Below are 12,493 nucleotides of genomic sequence, written 5' to 3'. Positions count from 1 at the left end.
CACATCATGCACGTGTAAAACGAGGAACCGGTTTATTGAACAGCTTAAGAGAGCAAAAATAGTGGCTTTCGCTACATTTTTTACACACTGAGCAGGAAAGGCTAAGCCATCCCGTTCCCCCGTACCCCAAAGAGAACAGGGCTTGCTGGAGGCCAGTGCCAGGGGCGGAGTCGTGTTCGCAGCAGACTTGAATTAACCCCATGTAGGCCGGCGAGCAGTTGCCCGCGTGAAAACGCCACACTCTTCTCCTGGCTGAGACGATCAAAGCTCTTTTTTTTTACCCTCTTTTCAGCAAAGTACCTATTTGTTTTCAGGCAGGAGGATGTTAAACTTGCAGCCTCTGACACACAGCGGAACCTGCAGTGCTTGGAGAAACGGCACGCACACGTGAAAACATCGTGCCTACCCCAAAGCCTTCTTGTTGCTGGCAGGAGGGAAGCTTGAGACTTTCCCATGCATAGTCGTCACCCGCGTGGCCGTTTCTGCCCTCAGCAACATTCTCTAGTGTTCCGGCTTCAAGCAGCGCTTGTCAGGTTTGAAGCTAGCCACTATTCTGAGAATGTCAGAAAAGCATGGACCATCTCTTGCTTGGCATTGCTGTTCTGGCAGTAGCAGCTACTACGTACCTGCACGAGTTCCAGAGCAGAAGTGGCAATGTCCCATGAAGGCGTGGCACTCCACTGGGGCAGGGTGGGTGTGCCACGGGCGTCCACTTCTGCAGCAGAAGGCATGTGCCTACAGCACAAGCTTGTAAAAAAAATACTTGAACAGAATATGCTGTACAGGACTAGGGGTTAACACCGCATATGAAGATGCTAAAACATTTGTATAAATACTCTGTATACAAGCATGGAGTCACTCCCGTAGAAAGGGCTCATCGGTGAGGCTATGAAAAACTGCTGTCAGCATGCCCAAAGAGAAACTACTTCCACAGTAGGAACAGAAAAAAGGACTGTGCTGTGTCTAAACACGTGGTGCATCAGAGACATAGTTACAGTTCCTACTGACTGCCCCAGCCACGACCTGGGAGTGCTGAGGACCTGGGAGTGCTGAGCGAGCTGCAGGAGGTCAGCCCTGTGGAGAAATACATTTCTAAACAATACTTTTGATTGGGATTTCAGCACCGTGTAGACAGATGTTCCTTCCGGGGGCCTGGCAAGCAGCCATCCCCCAGTGGGTCTGACGGGGAAGAGGGGTACCTGGAGCCCCTCCCAGACAGATGGAAATCCCACCCCTGTTCTCACACTCTTCCTGGCATCCGCATCTGCTGGCACACACCCCGTCACCTGCCACTTCCGCGTCCCGTCGTGGTGAGTGGCTGATAGGCGCTGGATGCAAACAAGGCATGAGATGGACGTACCTGGAGACCCAGCTCCAGTTCTGGTTCTGGTCTGCGGGGTGAACGAGGAGGCAGAGGAAGGCGGAGAGAGTGTGTCCCAGTCCACTTAAGCTCTGTCCCCGGAAGTGGCATCTAATCTGGCATTTCGATATTTAATTTGGGAGGTGGCAGCACATACTTCCCAGGACTCTGGGTAATGACCACTCTGGCCTTCTTTCGAAACATGGGTGCGATTTTAGGAGGCTCCGGAACTGGGGTCTCCTCGGTTTCTTCATTATCTTCGTGATGGAGGTCATAGGAAATGTTTCCATATTCTCGTAGAAATGGGAAGATTTCAAGCAGAAACTGACAGAAATCTTTGCGGATGCCAAACCACCCTGAAAAATAAGAATGTTTTATTTCACACACGAGGCTCAACTGACCTTCCTGTTAACTTTCTTTCCATAACAAGAAGTTTCACTCCTACAATGTCATAACATACTTTATCCAGACTCCTGAGTCACAAAGCCTGAACAGGGCTTGAGTACCCAAAATGGGGAAGAAGTGCAAATGCTAGCTCTGTGGTGCTCGGAGTGGGGTTCCCGGACCGGCAGGGACAGCGTCCCCGGGGCGTATTTAGGGATGCCATTCTCCGGCCCCAGCCCAGACCTCCAGAAACTGAGTCGGGCTAGGGTGGGCTCCAGCGGTCCCCTTTTCCTGGCCCTTTTGGGATTCCGCTGGGTGCCCAAGTTTGAGAACTATTGCTCTAGTGAGTCTCAAAATATCTGTGGTGAGTAGACTATGGTGTCTTCCGCTAATCTTCTCCAGCCAGGATAAGCTCATGGATGACAGTGCAACCCAAGAACAAGATTTCTGTCACCCTCTAGAATCCGCGAGGGCGGTAGTCATGTGTGGGTCCTGGGCAGGAGGGGGCCTGAACTCATGGAGCCACCTTAAAACCACTTTCCCAGTCCTGCTATTCCTCTCTGTAGGCTACTGGAGTGTCAGCTCTGTGCAAGCCCTCCCTGCTCCCGGGGGGCGCAGAGGCACAAACAGCAAGCATAGCCTGGGCTGCTGGGCTGCAGTGAGGCCCTGCCCCCAGACCCACTGGCTTTCGGAAGGGCAATGCTCTGGGCTTCCATGCCATGGAGCTCACAGCTTTGCTAGGAAGGCACCCTCTGCAGAGATCATTTTGGAAGTGTCTGCCTCAGCAAGCAGGTGGAGGGGAATAGAGTGTTAGCAAGGCAAGACAGGCAAGACTCGGGTGATGGCAGCAAGGATATGGGGGAGGCAGAGGGGCCAACAGGGACCTAGGATGAATCCCAGGTTTGGGTGGGAGATGTGGATTTTCCATCAAACCCTCCCGGGCCTGGGAAGAATCTGTCTTGATCCCCATTTTGCAGAGGAGGGAACGGGATCTCTGAGAGGTTGCCTGCCTTGTCTGGTTCTACCTCAAATGGCAATGTGCATTGCGAGAAAAGTCCTGGTGCAGGCCAGCAGAACACCAGAGTTATGGCATGCCCTTCCCTTAGAAGGTCCCAGAATTTCCTCAGCCCTCACTTTCCCACACAAACTTCTAAATTGGGGCCCTCGGGGACTCATCCCTTCCTAGACTTCTATCCGCCCCCACCCCCTGGTCCCACCCCAGACACACACCAAGGACTTCTGAAATGCTGAGTACATACAGTGGTTTCCTCCCTTCTGTCCAAATGTGGTTGCCATCAGCGTGATCAACGAGAGCCAAAGGGGGACAAAGATCGGGATGCAGGAGAAGGCGTTGTGGCCATCCAGTTTGTGCACCAGCAGAATCTAAAGAAAGAGACATAGTCCCGGTAGAGCCAGCACCAAAAATGGACAGAGGCGGAAGCCAGACCTCATTAGGCAGTTCCTCCCCACCACCCCACCCCCGCGTGTGCTCCCACGAAAGGGAACATCAGCACCGCCAGAAAAAGGCGGGAAACCACCTATCACTGGGGAAAGCTCGAAATGAGCTTTTATGTCCCTCTTCAGAGCTCGGCAATAGCCTATCCACTTGAAAAGCTCCCAATGCCAGCAGTTTTATGGCAAACTCCTCCCGGTGTTTGTTCTAAGGAGTCAACGGCTCCCATTCGAGAATTCTCCACGTGACTCCAATACACAAATCTGACATCCAACTCTGCTTTTCCAAAAGTGGAAACTGGAGCCATACAGAGGCACCATGGCTAAAAAGGTGCAGTCTTCTCCCTGCCAGCCCCACGCGCTGCCTCCAAGAAAAAGGAAGGATGCTCTCCTTTCACCGAAGCTCCCTCTCGGAGATGGCCGTGTTCTCTCCCTTCTCCTGGAGTGGGCTCACTGGGAGCTCGAGGGACAGAGGCTGCCTTTCTAGGGGTGCAGAATCCTGTCAGGGGAAGCGCAAGCTTCAGGGGCTGAAGAGGCTTCCCGTGGAACGCTTACCTCAAATGTAAGAAGGGGCACGACGATGGTCATCCAGCTCAGGGCCATGGTTATGTGTGTCCTGCGCTGCTCCGCAATCACATCCATAGAGCGCAAGAACAAGACGGACCACACGATGTAGTAGAGGACCACCAGGCACAGAAAGGACATGAGAATCCACAGCGGGACACACACAACCTGGGGGTGGGTGAGAGAACAGCGAGAGAAAGTCTCTTTAGAGCTTCCAACCTGGCCTCTGATGGAAGGCATCTTTAGCACCTTGCTGTTAAGGCGGTCCTTCCCGTGAGCCGAATAAGGACCATTCCATCTCCCAGGACTGCTGGGAGCATCGCTCAGGACTGAAAAGGTATGGTATGCTCACTATGGGGCCTGCTGCCACCAAGGGACACATACACTCAGTGAGTCATCAGTCCCCCTTCCTTTGGGTGACAGCCAGCCCTGCATCTGGCTCCACAGCCTCTACTCTTCCAGAGGCCCGCCCTCCCACACTCTCTGAGGCTCCCTTAGGTTCTGCTGCCATCACAGCTTCCCGGGAAACGGGACACAACTGTCACCCTGTGCACACACACAAGATCTCACCCCAACAGACTCTCTTCACAGGCAACATTCCCACAACCTGCTGGGGGTACTTTGGCAACACAAATGGGAACGGGCTCCCCAGAAAGTGTGGCTGCCTGGGCTCCTAAGGATCCCTAACCTCACCCCTACCAAGTTAGTGAACTTGGCGGGTTGATGCTGGATACAGGTTGATGCTGGATATGTAGCGCTGCCGGGTCCCCGCCTCCGTGACAAGGGGGCATTCCAAGTATATCGCTGTCGTACCAGGTAGACCTTGTCTCATCCACACACATGCCCAGAGGATGAGTTCTGGGGGCGCCACTTGGTCAGGCTCCCCTGTGACACGTCTTCGCCCTCCTGCCCTGTCCCCTGGGACGACACTCCTCCATTCTCCCTTTTTATTAATTATCTATCATACAGTAGGAAAAGTGACTGTCTTCCTTTGGTGTGATTTCCCTGAGTCTTCACACAAGTGTAGATTCGCACAGCCGTAGACAGGATGCAGAAGAGGTCTGTCACCCTGCAAAACTCTCCGTGCTGTCCCTTCACTATCACACCGTCCCACCATTAGCCCCGGCAAACACTGATCTGTTCTCCGTCACTGTACTTTTGTCTCTGCTGGAACTTTATGTAGATGGCATCGCGAGACAAGTAACCTGTTGAGACTGGCTTCCCGCCATCCATGTAATGTCTGTAATGAGATTCGTCCAAGTTGTTCCCTCCCAGTATCCACAGGTCGTTCCCTCTCAGTTCTGAGTGGTATTCCATTGTATGGATGCCTACAGTTTATCTGACTGTCTGCTGAGGGTGGTTTGTGAAAACCAAACAAGGCCGCTATCCAAAATGCAAACAAGACTGCTACAAACACTGGTGTGTGGGTTTCTACCAGGCTGCGTGCTTTCACTTCTCTGGGGTAAATCTTATACCCAGGAGTGGGGCAGCCAAGTCCCACAGTAAGTGCGCTTTTAACTGCATCGGAGATGGCCAAACCATTTTCTACAGTGCCGGTACCACCTGCCTTCCCGCCAGTAACACTGGAGTGTCCCAGTTCCTCTGCATCCTCCCAGGCCCGTGGCCTTGTCAGTGTTGTTGAGTTTCACCATTCTGAAGCCATGTGTTTCGGGCCCTCATCCTGGTTGTAGTTTGCCTTCCCTAACCTGTAATGACGTTGAGCATCTTTTCCTGTGCTTTTTTCCCCATGCATATATCCCCTTCGCAAATTGTCAACTCTTTTGCCAGTTTTTAGGTGTTTCTTTTTGCAGTTTTGAGTTTTTAAGAGTTCTCTGTATGTTGTGGGTGCAAGTCAATGTTTTGATGTGTGCTTTGCAAATATTTTCTCCCAGTCTGTGGCCTGTCTTCATTTCATTTTAATTTTGAGGAAGTCCAAATTTATGATTTCTCTCTCATATGGACGATATCAACAGTGCCATTTCTAAGTACTCTTTGCCTAATTGCAAACTCCAAAGATTGTGTCCTATGTTATTTCCTAACAAATCTATAGTTTTACATTTTCTTTTAGATCTATGATTTGAGTTGGCATACGAATTTTACTTCTCCTGACCAGTTCTTGATTGTAGGTTTTTCTGCAGAGTCTATGCACCGCCTTTCTTCCCCCTTCCCCATTCTGTGATGAGATTCTCCTTTTTACTGAAGTTCCCTTCATGGGTGGAATGTTAGATCTCAATAGCCTTCCTTGTTGTCTCTTGCTCACTATGGGAAGCATGTACTTAGACTGCTTCATCAACTGGGATCTACACAGGATGAAGGGCAGAAAAAATCTTTCTTCTCATGTGTGGAAAGCTCTCAAAATTACAAATCTTTTTTTTTTCCCTGACAGTATCTTATACAAAAAAATTTGGTCTTGTTTAGATATGTTTCCTTCACGTCACAACAGAAACAGTTTTGAACCCAATGACCATTCTCCAGATACAGCACTGCGAAGTTGTAGGATGAGTGACTGAATATTTTTTATTATGAATGTTTTATCAAAGACTTTGGGCAGAAATGATTATTCCCATCTTTAAATATGGAGTATACTTAGGTTCCCTTCATTTCTTCTCTGCTCCCAATTCTTTACCATACTTTTTACTTTTTAAGGGTAACTATATTTAATACATAAAATATATTGTATGCAAAATTATACATCAAACAACAGAGAAAATAAAACTGAACAAAAACACTAGCATGACCTTACCTCCCAGTGGCAATGGAACTCTTCTGCCGTTAGTCTCCATCTTTTTTCCATGCATTTAATAGTGGAAACTATACTGTGTTCTCTAACTTCTACCTTGCCACTTATCTTTCTATCTCTGCATCCATCTACCCATTTATTCACAGTTAATTTCAACCAAATGCCCAGTAACTGAAGTCACAGTTTAGAAGCATGACATAGATGCCACCACCAGCAAGAGTGTAAATGGGTATGGCTTTTTTTTTTTTTCTTTTGAGACAGGTTCTCGCTACATTGCACAGGTTGGTCTCGAACTCCTGAGCTCAAGTGATCAGCTCACCTCGGCCTCCCAAAGTGCTGGGACTGTAAGTGTAAGCCACTGCGCCTGGCCAGGTATGGCTTTTGGAAAAGCAAGTTGGCAGTGCAGTATACGTATATAGGAATCTCAAATAGTTCCCAACCTCTAGCTCAGTAACACTATTTCTGGACTATTTCCTAAGAAAACAACCAAAAAACAAAAGGCAAAAATTTTAATGCATAAACATATATACTGCAGTATGATTTAAAATCATTCAAAACTGGCAACAATGAAAATATCATATTTTAGAAATAAGAGGATGATTTGATACATGCACTTGAAGAATATTTTGTATCAATTAAACTTTAGAAGTCATGTTTATAAAGACCTTTTATTAACATGATAAAATGTTTATGATACAACATTAAAACAAAAAAATCAGGATACAAAATGGTGCACACAGTTATATCCCAACTGTTTGTATAAAACACAGACATAAAAACACTAACCATGTTATCTCCCCATGGTGGGATTATGGGTGACTAAGGCTATTACTTCTGCTTGTCTATCTTTTCCAAGCTTTGTACAGTGAATATGAATTACTTTTATAATAAAAAAGTTTATTTAAGGATTTTAAAAGTTACATACAAGCCAGGGCCAGTGGATGATCTTGTCCAGTCTTAAGGCAATGAATATAAACTGGAGAATGTTGACAGAACACAGGATTTCTAACTAAAAATGAAGAGAAGAATCAGTTAAACAAAGTATAATTCGCATTTAATACTGCAGTAATTTGGTTAACACACTAAAAGACAATACACATTATAATACAGTGTAACTTGTATAATATATTGCACTGGAAACTCCTGATTTTCGGTACCAGAGGGGCACAGCAGTATTACGGCAAGGGGAAATAGGGCTCAGCCTGCTGCCTTGCCCCTCTGCCGCCTTGCCCCTCTGCCGCCTTGCCCCTCTGCTGCCTTGCCCTTTCTGGCCTGAGGCCTGAGCACAGATGAGAACCTTGTTTCCAGGTTCACTGGGAACACAGGCTAGCTGCAATAGACCACTAAGCTTCCTTCATGTCCCTACCAACAATACTGTCTACTGGAAATCATCCTTGTGCATCCTTCTTCTCATACCTCAGATTTGCCCTTGGATCCCACCCCTTCCTTTCAGGCTCCTTGAGGACCTTGTCACATCAAGCCATCAGTTACAGATTCCTTACTGTATCTTTAACCCCACCTATTCCATTGATCCCTCCTAGCAGCACAGAAACAACAACTTCTCATTAAAAACAAAAACCCCAAAACCAGATAAACCCACCCCATCCTTTGATCCAAGACCCCCCTTAGCCTCAGGTTTCTCTCTGTGAGACAGTAAGGAATATGCAAGCCCCTACTATCTCATCTACCATTCCCAGCTTCCTTCATTGTGATGTGGCCTCCACCCCCATGATCACCAGAAGATAGCTTTCATCAAAGTCACCGATAACCGGGAGGCAGCGAAAACACTTCAACTGGCATCCTACTGATACTGTGGATGACTCTTTCCTGTTTGCTCCCCTCCTCCTGGCCTTCTAGGATCCCACCATGCAGTCTTGGAGCCCTCTGGAGTGCTCTGGTAATTCCTTCTGTCTCCTTTTCCCCCTCCTTAAATGGTGATGCTCCGCAGAGCCACAAACTCAGTCTTCTCTCCCGACTAGGAAGACAGACACACAAACACACATATTTTCACTCACCCACTGCACCCTGGACTGGAGGAGAAGAAATTTCAACCAGACCCTTGGCCTGCATTATTACCTCCTTAGTGGTTAGTTCTCACATCTGTCTCCAACTTAGCCTTCCTGCTGCATAGCGGACCCAGCTGTGCATAGGCCACTTGGCTCTCCTAGAGGCACCTCAAATGAAGCCAGTCCCAAATAGAGATCATTATCGCCTGTACTTAGAACCTTGTATCTCCTCTTTCAAATAGTCTCCCATGTCACTTTGAGGCACAACAGTGGTCTCATTTCTCAAGCCATGAGCCCGGGAATCACCTTGCATTCTTTTTCCCACACTGTCGCGTTCGTCACCACATCCTGTCCACTGTAGCGTCCAGACTTCTCCTGAATCCCGTGCCCACTTCCTATCCTGATGATGACTGCCTAGTGAGGCCTTCTTCCGCACTATCCCCCTACCACTTCAGCAACCCCTTACTAACCTCCCGCCTCCAGCCCAAATGCCCTGCAGGCTGCTCCTCACTCTGGTAAAGTACATTCTTGCCCACAAAATCGAAATCTGGGACCAGGCCCAGAGCTTCCCAAAAGTTCTCAGTACATAGGTACATGGGGAATTTAGTAATTCCTCCCATAGACCTCTAGGCCAAAAGAAATCCCTAATGTGGCTGGGAATGCCAACAGTTGCACTGATTTAAGTAATTACGTCTAACTTAGTAAGTATTTCTGTTCTAAGTAGCCACTAGAAAAAATAATTCATATAAATCTAAAGAAAAATGTTAATATTATTCTTAAATAACCAAAACTAATTCCCAGTGGGATGCGTGTGCCTGCCAGGTAGCTCACCATTTCCCACGCCTTGGAATCAGACAAGGTGCTCCCACTCATTACCTGTTCTTCACCTGGATTTTCACACAGCACTAGCCTTTTTTTGTTTTCACAGCAACTGCTGAAAACCCAGCTTCTTAAAGATACGACGTCACTGAAAGGAATGTAGAGTGGCCTAAAAATAAACGTGTAAACTATTTCAAGCTAGTAGTTTGTATGGTGTCCCAACAAATGTCAGGTATTACTGTTTTCCTCAAAATGTCCACTATCACTATCCCCTGGTGCCCTGTGAGTACACTGGGGTGCCTGGGGCACTTCAGCACATGCTCTGCGGGCTGAGGATGTGGCCCCTATTTGCCCCAATCCCTCTGTAGAGACTCTCTCTCTTCTCAACTCCCACAGTTCCTTCCTTTCCACCTTGTGCTCCCGTCGGATCTGAATCGCCACAGTCCACTCAGCTGATGGAGTGTTTCCTGCCTCTAGGCTTCAATGTGTCCCAAAAATGCCATCCCTTCCCTCCCAACACAGGGCTTCCTGGCAGACCCTCAACTCCTCCTTCCCATCTCTGTATGAGCCTACTGCAGACCACCTCCTCACCAACATAGGTACTGTTCTTGCATCACAGGAGGAGGGAGCTCAGCTCCTGGTATGTTGTTTCTTCCAAGGGCAGGAATGCCAAGAGTGTGAATATATGACAGACTTACTTTCTGTAATTCAGGCGCAATGCAGTCCTAGCCCTTGTATACTTGTCCCTCGGTATCCATGGGGGATTGGTTCCAGGACCCCCTGTGGATACCAAAAGCCATGGATGCTCAAGTCCCTGATATAAACTGGGAATTGTAGGGAGGGTGAAAGTGGACCATCAGATACTCTCCCTCCATGGCTCACTCCTACCTACCAGCCATACCCATGCTGTGGCCTTTCCACCAGCATGAAAATCAGGGAATAGCTCCCCTTGTTCAAGGCCAAACCCTTCCTGGTGCTCCGGGTCCCATTCTCCCTGAGTCCCACAGGGCCTTGCTCCATCGCCGTCCCTCTGTCTACATCCCTTCCCCTCACACCCACACCTGGAGTCCAGGCTTATATGCCTGACCCACCCTGCAGCTGCTCTGTTTACTTCCTAAGCCAACTGCAGTCTTCTTCCTTCACTCTTTATCCACACGGCTCAAAACCAGGCATCTACAGCCTCTAGTTCTCCCCTCAACCCATCAGTATTCAGCTTTGTGCCCTCAGCTTCTATGCAGTTATATAGTTATGTGCCCGGGCTTTAGAGTCGGGCTGACTCAAATGGAATCCTGGTCCTGCCCCTTCACATGTGGCCATGAACAAATGACTTATCTTCTCTGGATCTACCTCACAAGGTTAGTTAGTAAGAAAACTACTGCATGTAATGTGCCTCACACAATGCCTGGCACACAGTAAGTGCTCAATAAACATTATCTGCAACTATTTTCATTACTATTATTACTAGTCCTGGTATTTTATTCATCTGCATATCCCCTATGCTTAGGGAAAAAGGGCTTGGCATCTAGTAAATACTTGATCAACGTTTATTGAATGAATAAACAAACACAGGGGCACATCAGGATAAGCTAACCAGACAGCAGGGGAGGTGCTAAATCATGGGGTCTGAGGTGGGGAGATGGTCAGTTTTGAGTATCAACTTGGCTGGGCTATAGTACCCAGTTATTTAATCAAACACTAAGCTTGCTGTTGTGGTGAAGGTACTGACTTTGAATAAAGGAGACTACCCTCCATAGCATGGGTGGGCCTCATGCAATCAGGTGAAGGCCTTAAAAGCAAAAACTGTGGTTTCCTGGAGAGGAAGAAATTCTGTGCCAGGACTGCAGTGTCACCTCCTCCTAGGTCTCCAGCCTGTTCACCTGCCCTGGAGATTTCAGACTTGCCAGCCCCACAGTAATGTGAGCCAGTTCCTTAACTCTCTTTATACATATATCTGTATCTAACCTATCAGTTCTGTTTCTGTCTGATTGATACAAGATGTGAAGCTGGGAGAAGGCTGATGTCCTGGGTGAAAAGCTAGTGTTCTAAGTGAAGAAAGAAAAATTGTTATTTCCATCGTCTTTTGTTGCCTTGTTGTCTCATGATGTAGAGCTGGTAATGATCAAGCTCTTCCTAACAAAGGGTAAGAAATTGACATCTGAATAACTGAGCAAAATATTTTACTTTTGAAAACATTCTTTTTTTTTTTTTTTTAAGACGGAGTTTCATTCTGTCACCCAGACTGGAGTGCAATGGTTCAATCTTGGCTCACTGCAACCTCCGCCTCCTGGGTTCAAGAGATTCTCCCGCCTCAGCCTCCAGAGAAGCTGGGATTACTGGCACGTGCCACCACGCCCAGCTAATTTTTGTATTATTAGTAGAGACGGGGTTTCACCATGTTGGCCAGGCTGGTCTCAAACTCCTGACCTCAAGTGATCCACCTGCCTTGACCTCCCAAAGTGGAAAGCATTCTTAAATATATGAAATCTCACCTCTAGTGACCTGTCATGTCGAAAGCCCCAAACGCAAGCTGCAACAGACACCGGGGAAACAAAGAACAGCGGCATGAAGACCAGGAGCCAGAAATGGCTTCCTCTCTCGATTCTGTCACAGACCAGAACTTCAAACATCAACAAGAGCAAGTGGATGCCCACTGCAATCAGCATGGCTTTAAACTCCACACACGTTTCTCCTTCTGCTCTAAAAAAGGGAGAGAAGAAGAAAACACCCTCAGTTCAGAATCTCCACTATAAGCAAGCAGTTCAGGGCAAATACCAACTTATACTGATACTTTGAATTTTACTTGAAAATTTGACAAAAGCAAAGGGAAATCAGATAGAAAGCTGATTTGGTAGGCAATCTCTGAAACATCGAAGAACTACTACATAATACAAAATGAACATTACAACCAAACCAGAATTTAATGTTTTAACCATATAAGGATATTCTCAAAAGTAATAGCCAGTTCTTATTTTCCTGACAATGTACATAAACGCTTCTGTTCACATCTTTAAATTCAACAACAAGAATTAATTCCAAGATTATTCAAGCTGATTTGCTTCTGCTGCTAAAACCAGGCAAATACCCCTTAAGTCTCATGATTCTCATTTTTCAAGAAACCATGTAAACCACCCTTCACACAATATTATAAAAATAACTCTAGTTCTATGA

At 47.3% G+C, this 12,493-nt stretch overlaps 1 protein-coding gene across 4 annotated transcripts in view; it reads right to left on the bottom strand.

The window, feature by feature from the left end:
• Window positions 1-15: 15 nt before the first annotated feature.
• Window positions 16-12,493, bottom strand: part of TMEM185A (transmembrane protein 185A) — a 34,191-nt gene continuing 21,713 nt past the window's right edge. For 2 of the 4 annotated variants that reach the window (XM_054544056.1, XM_054544057.1), the window contains 5 exons: window positions 11,815-12,022; window positions 7,426-7,509; window positions 3,752-3,928; window positions 2,975-3,127; window positions 16-1,716 (listed from right to left, as the gene is read on the bottom strand). In XM_054544056.1, the coding sequence (XP_054400031.1) occupies window positions 1,492-1,716; window positions 2,975-3,127; window positions 3,752-3,928; window positions 7,426-7,509; window positions 11,815-12,022 (847 nt within the window). In that variant the 3' untranslated portion in view covers window positions 16-1,491. The remainder of the gene's footprint in view (window positions 1,717-2,974; window positions 3,128-3,751; window positions 3,929-7,425; window positions 7,510-11,814; window positions 12,023-12,493) is intronic. The other 2 variants (XM_054544058.2, NM_001132648.3) reach the window with 1 other exon arrangement.

This window comes from Pongo abelii, chromosome X (assembly GCF_028885655.2).
Source record: "Pongo abelii isolate AG06213 chromosome X, NHGRI_mPonAbe1-v2.0_pri, whole genome shotgun sequence".
In the NCBI taxonomy this organism is placed as follows: domain Eukaryota; kingdom Metazoa; phylum Chordata; class Mammalia; order Primates; family Hominidae; genus Pongo; species Pongo abelii.
The sequence above is the reverse complement of the archived record's forward strand: the minus strand, read 5'-3'. Positions and strand labels throughout refer to the sequence as shown.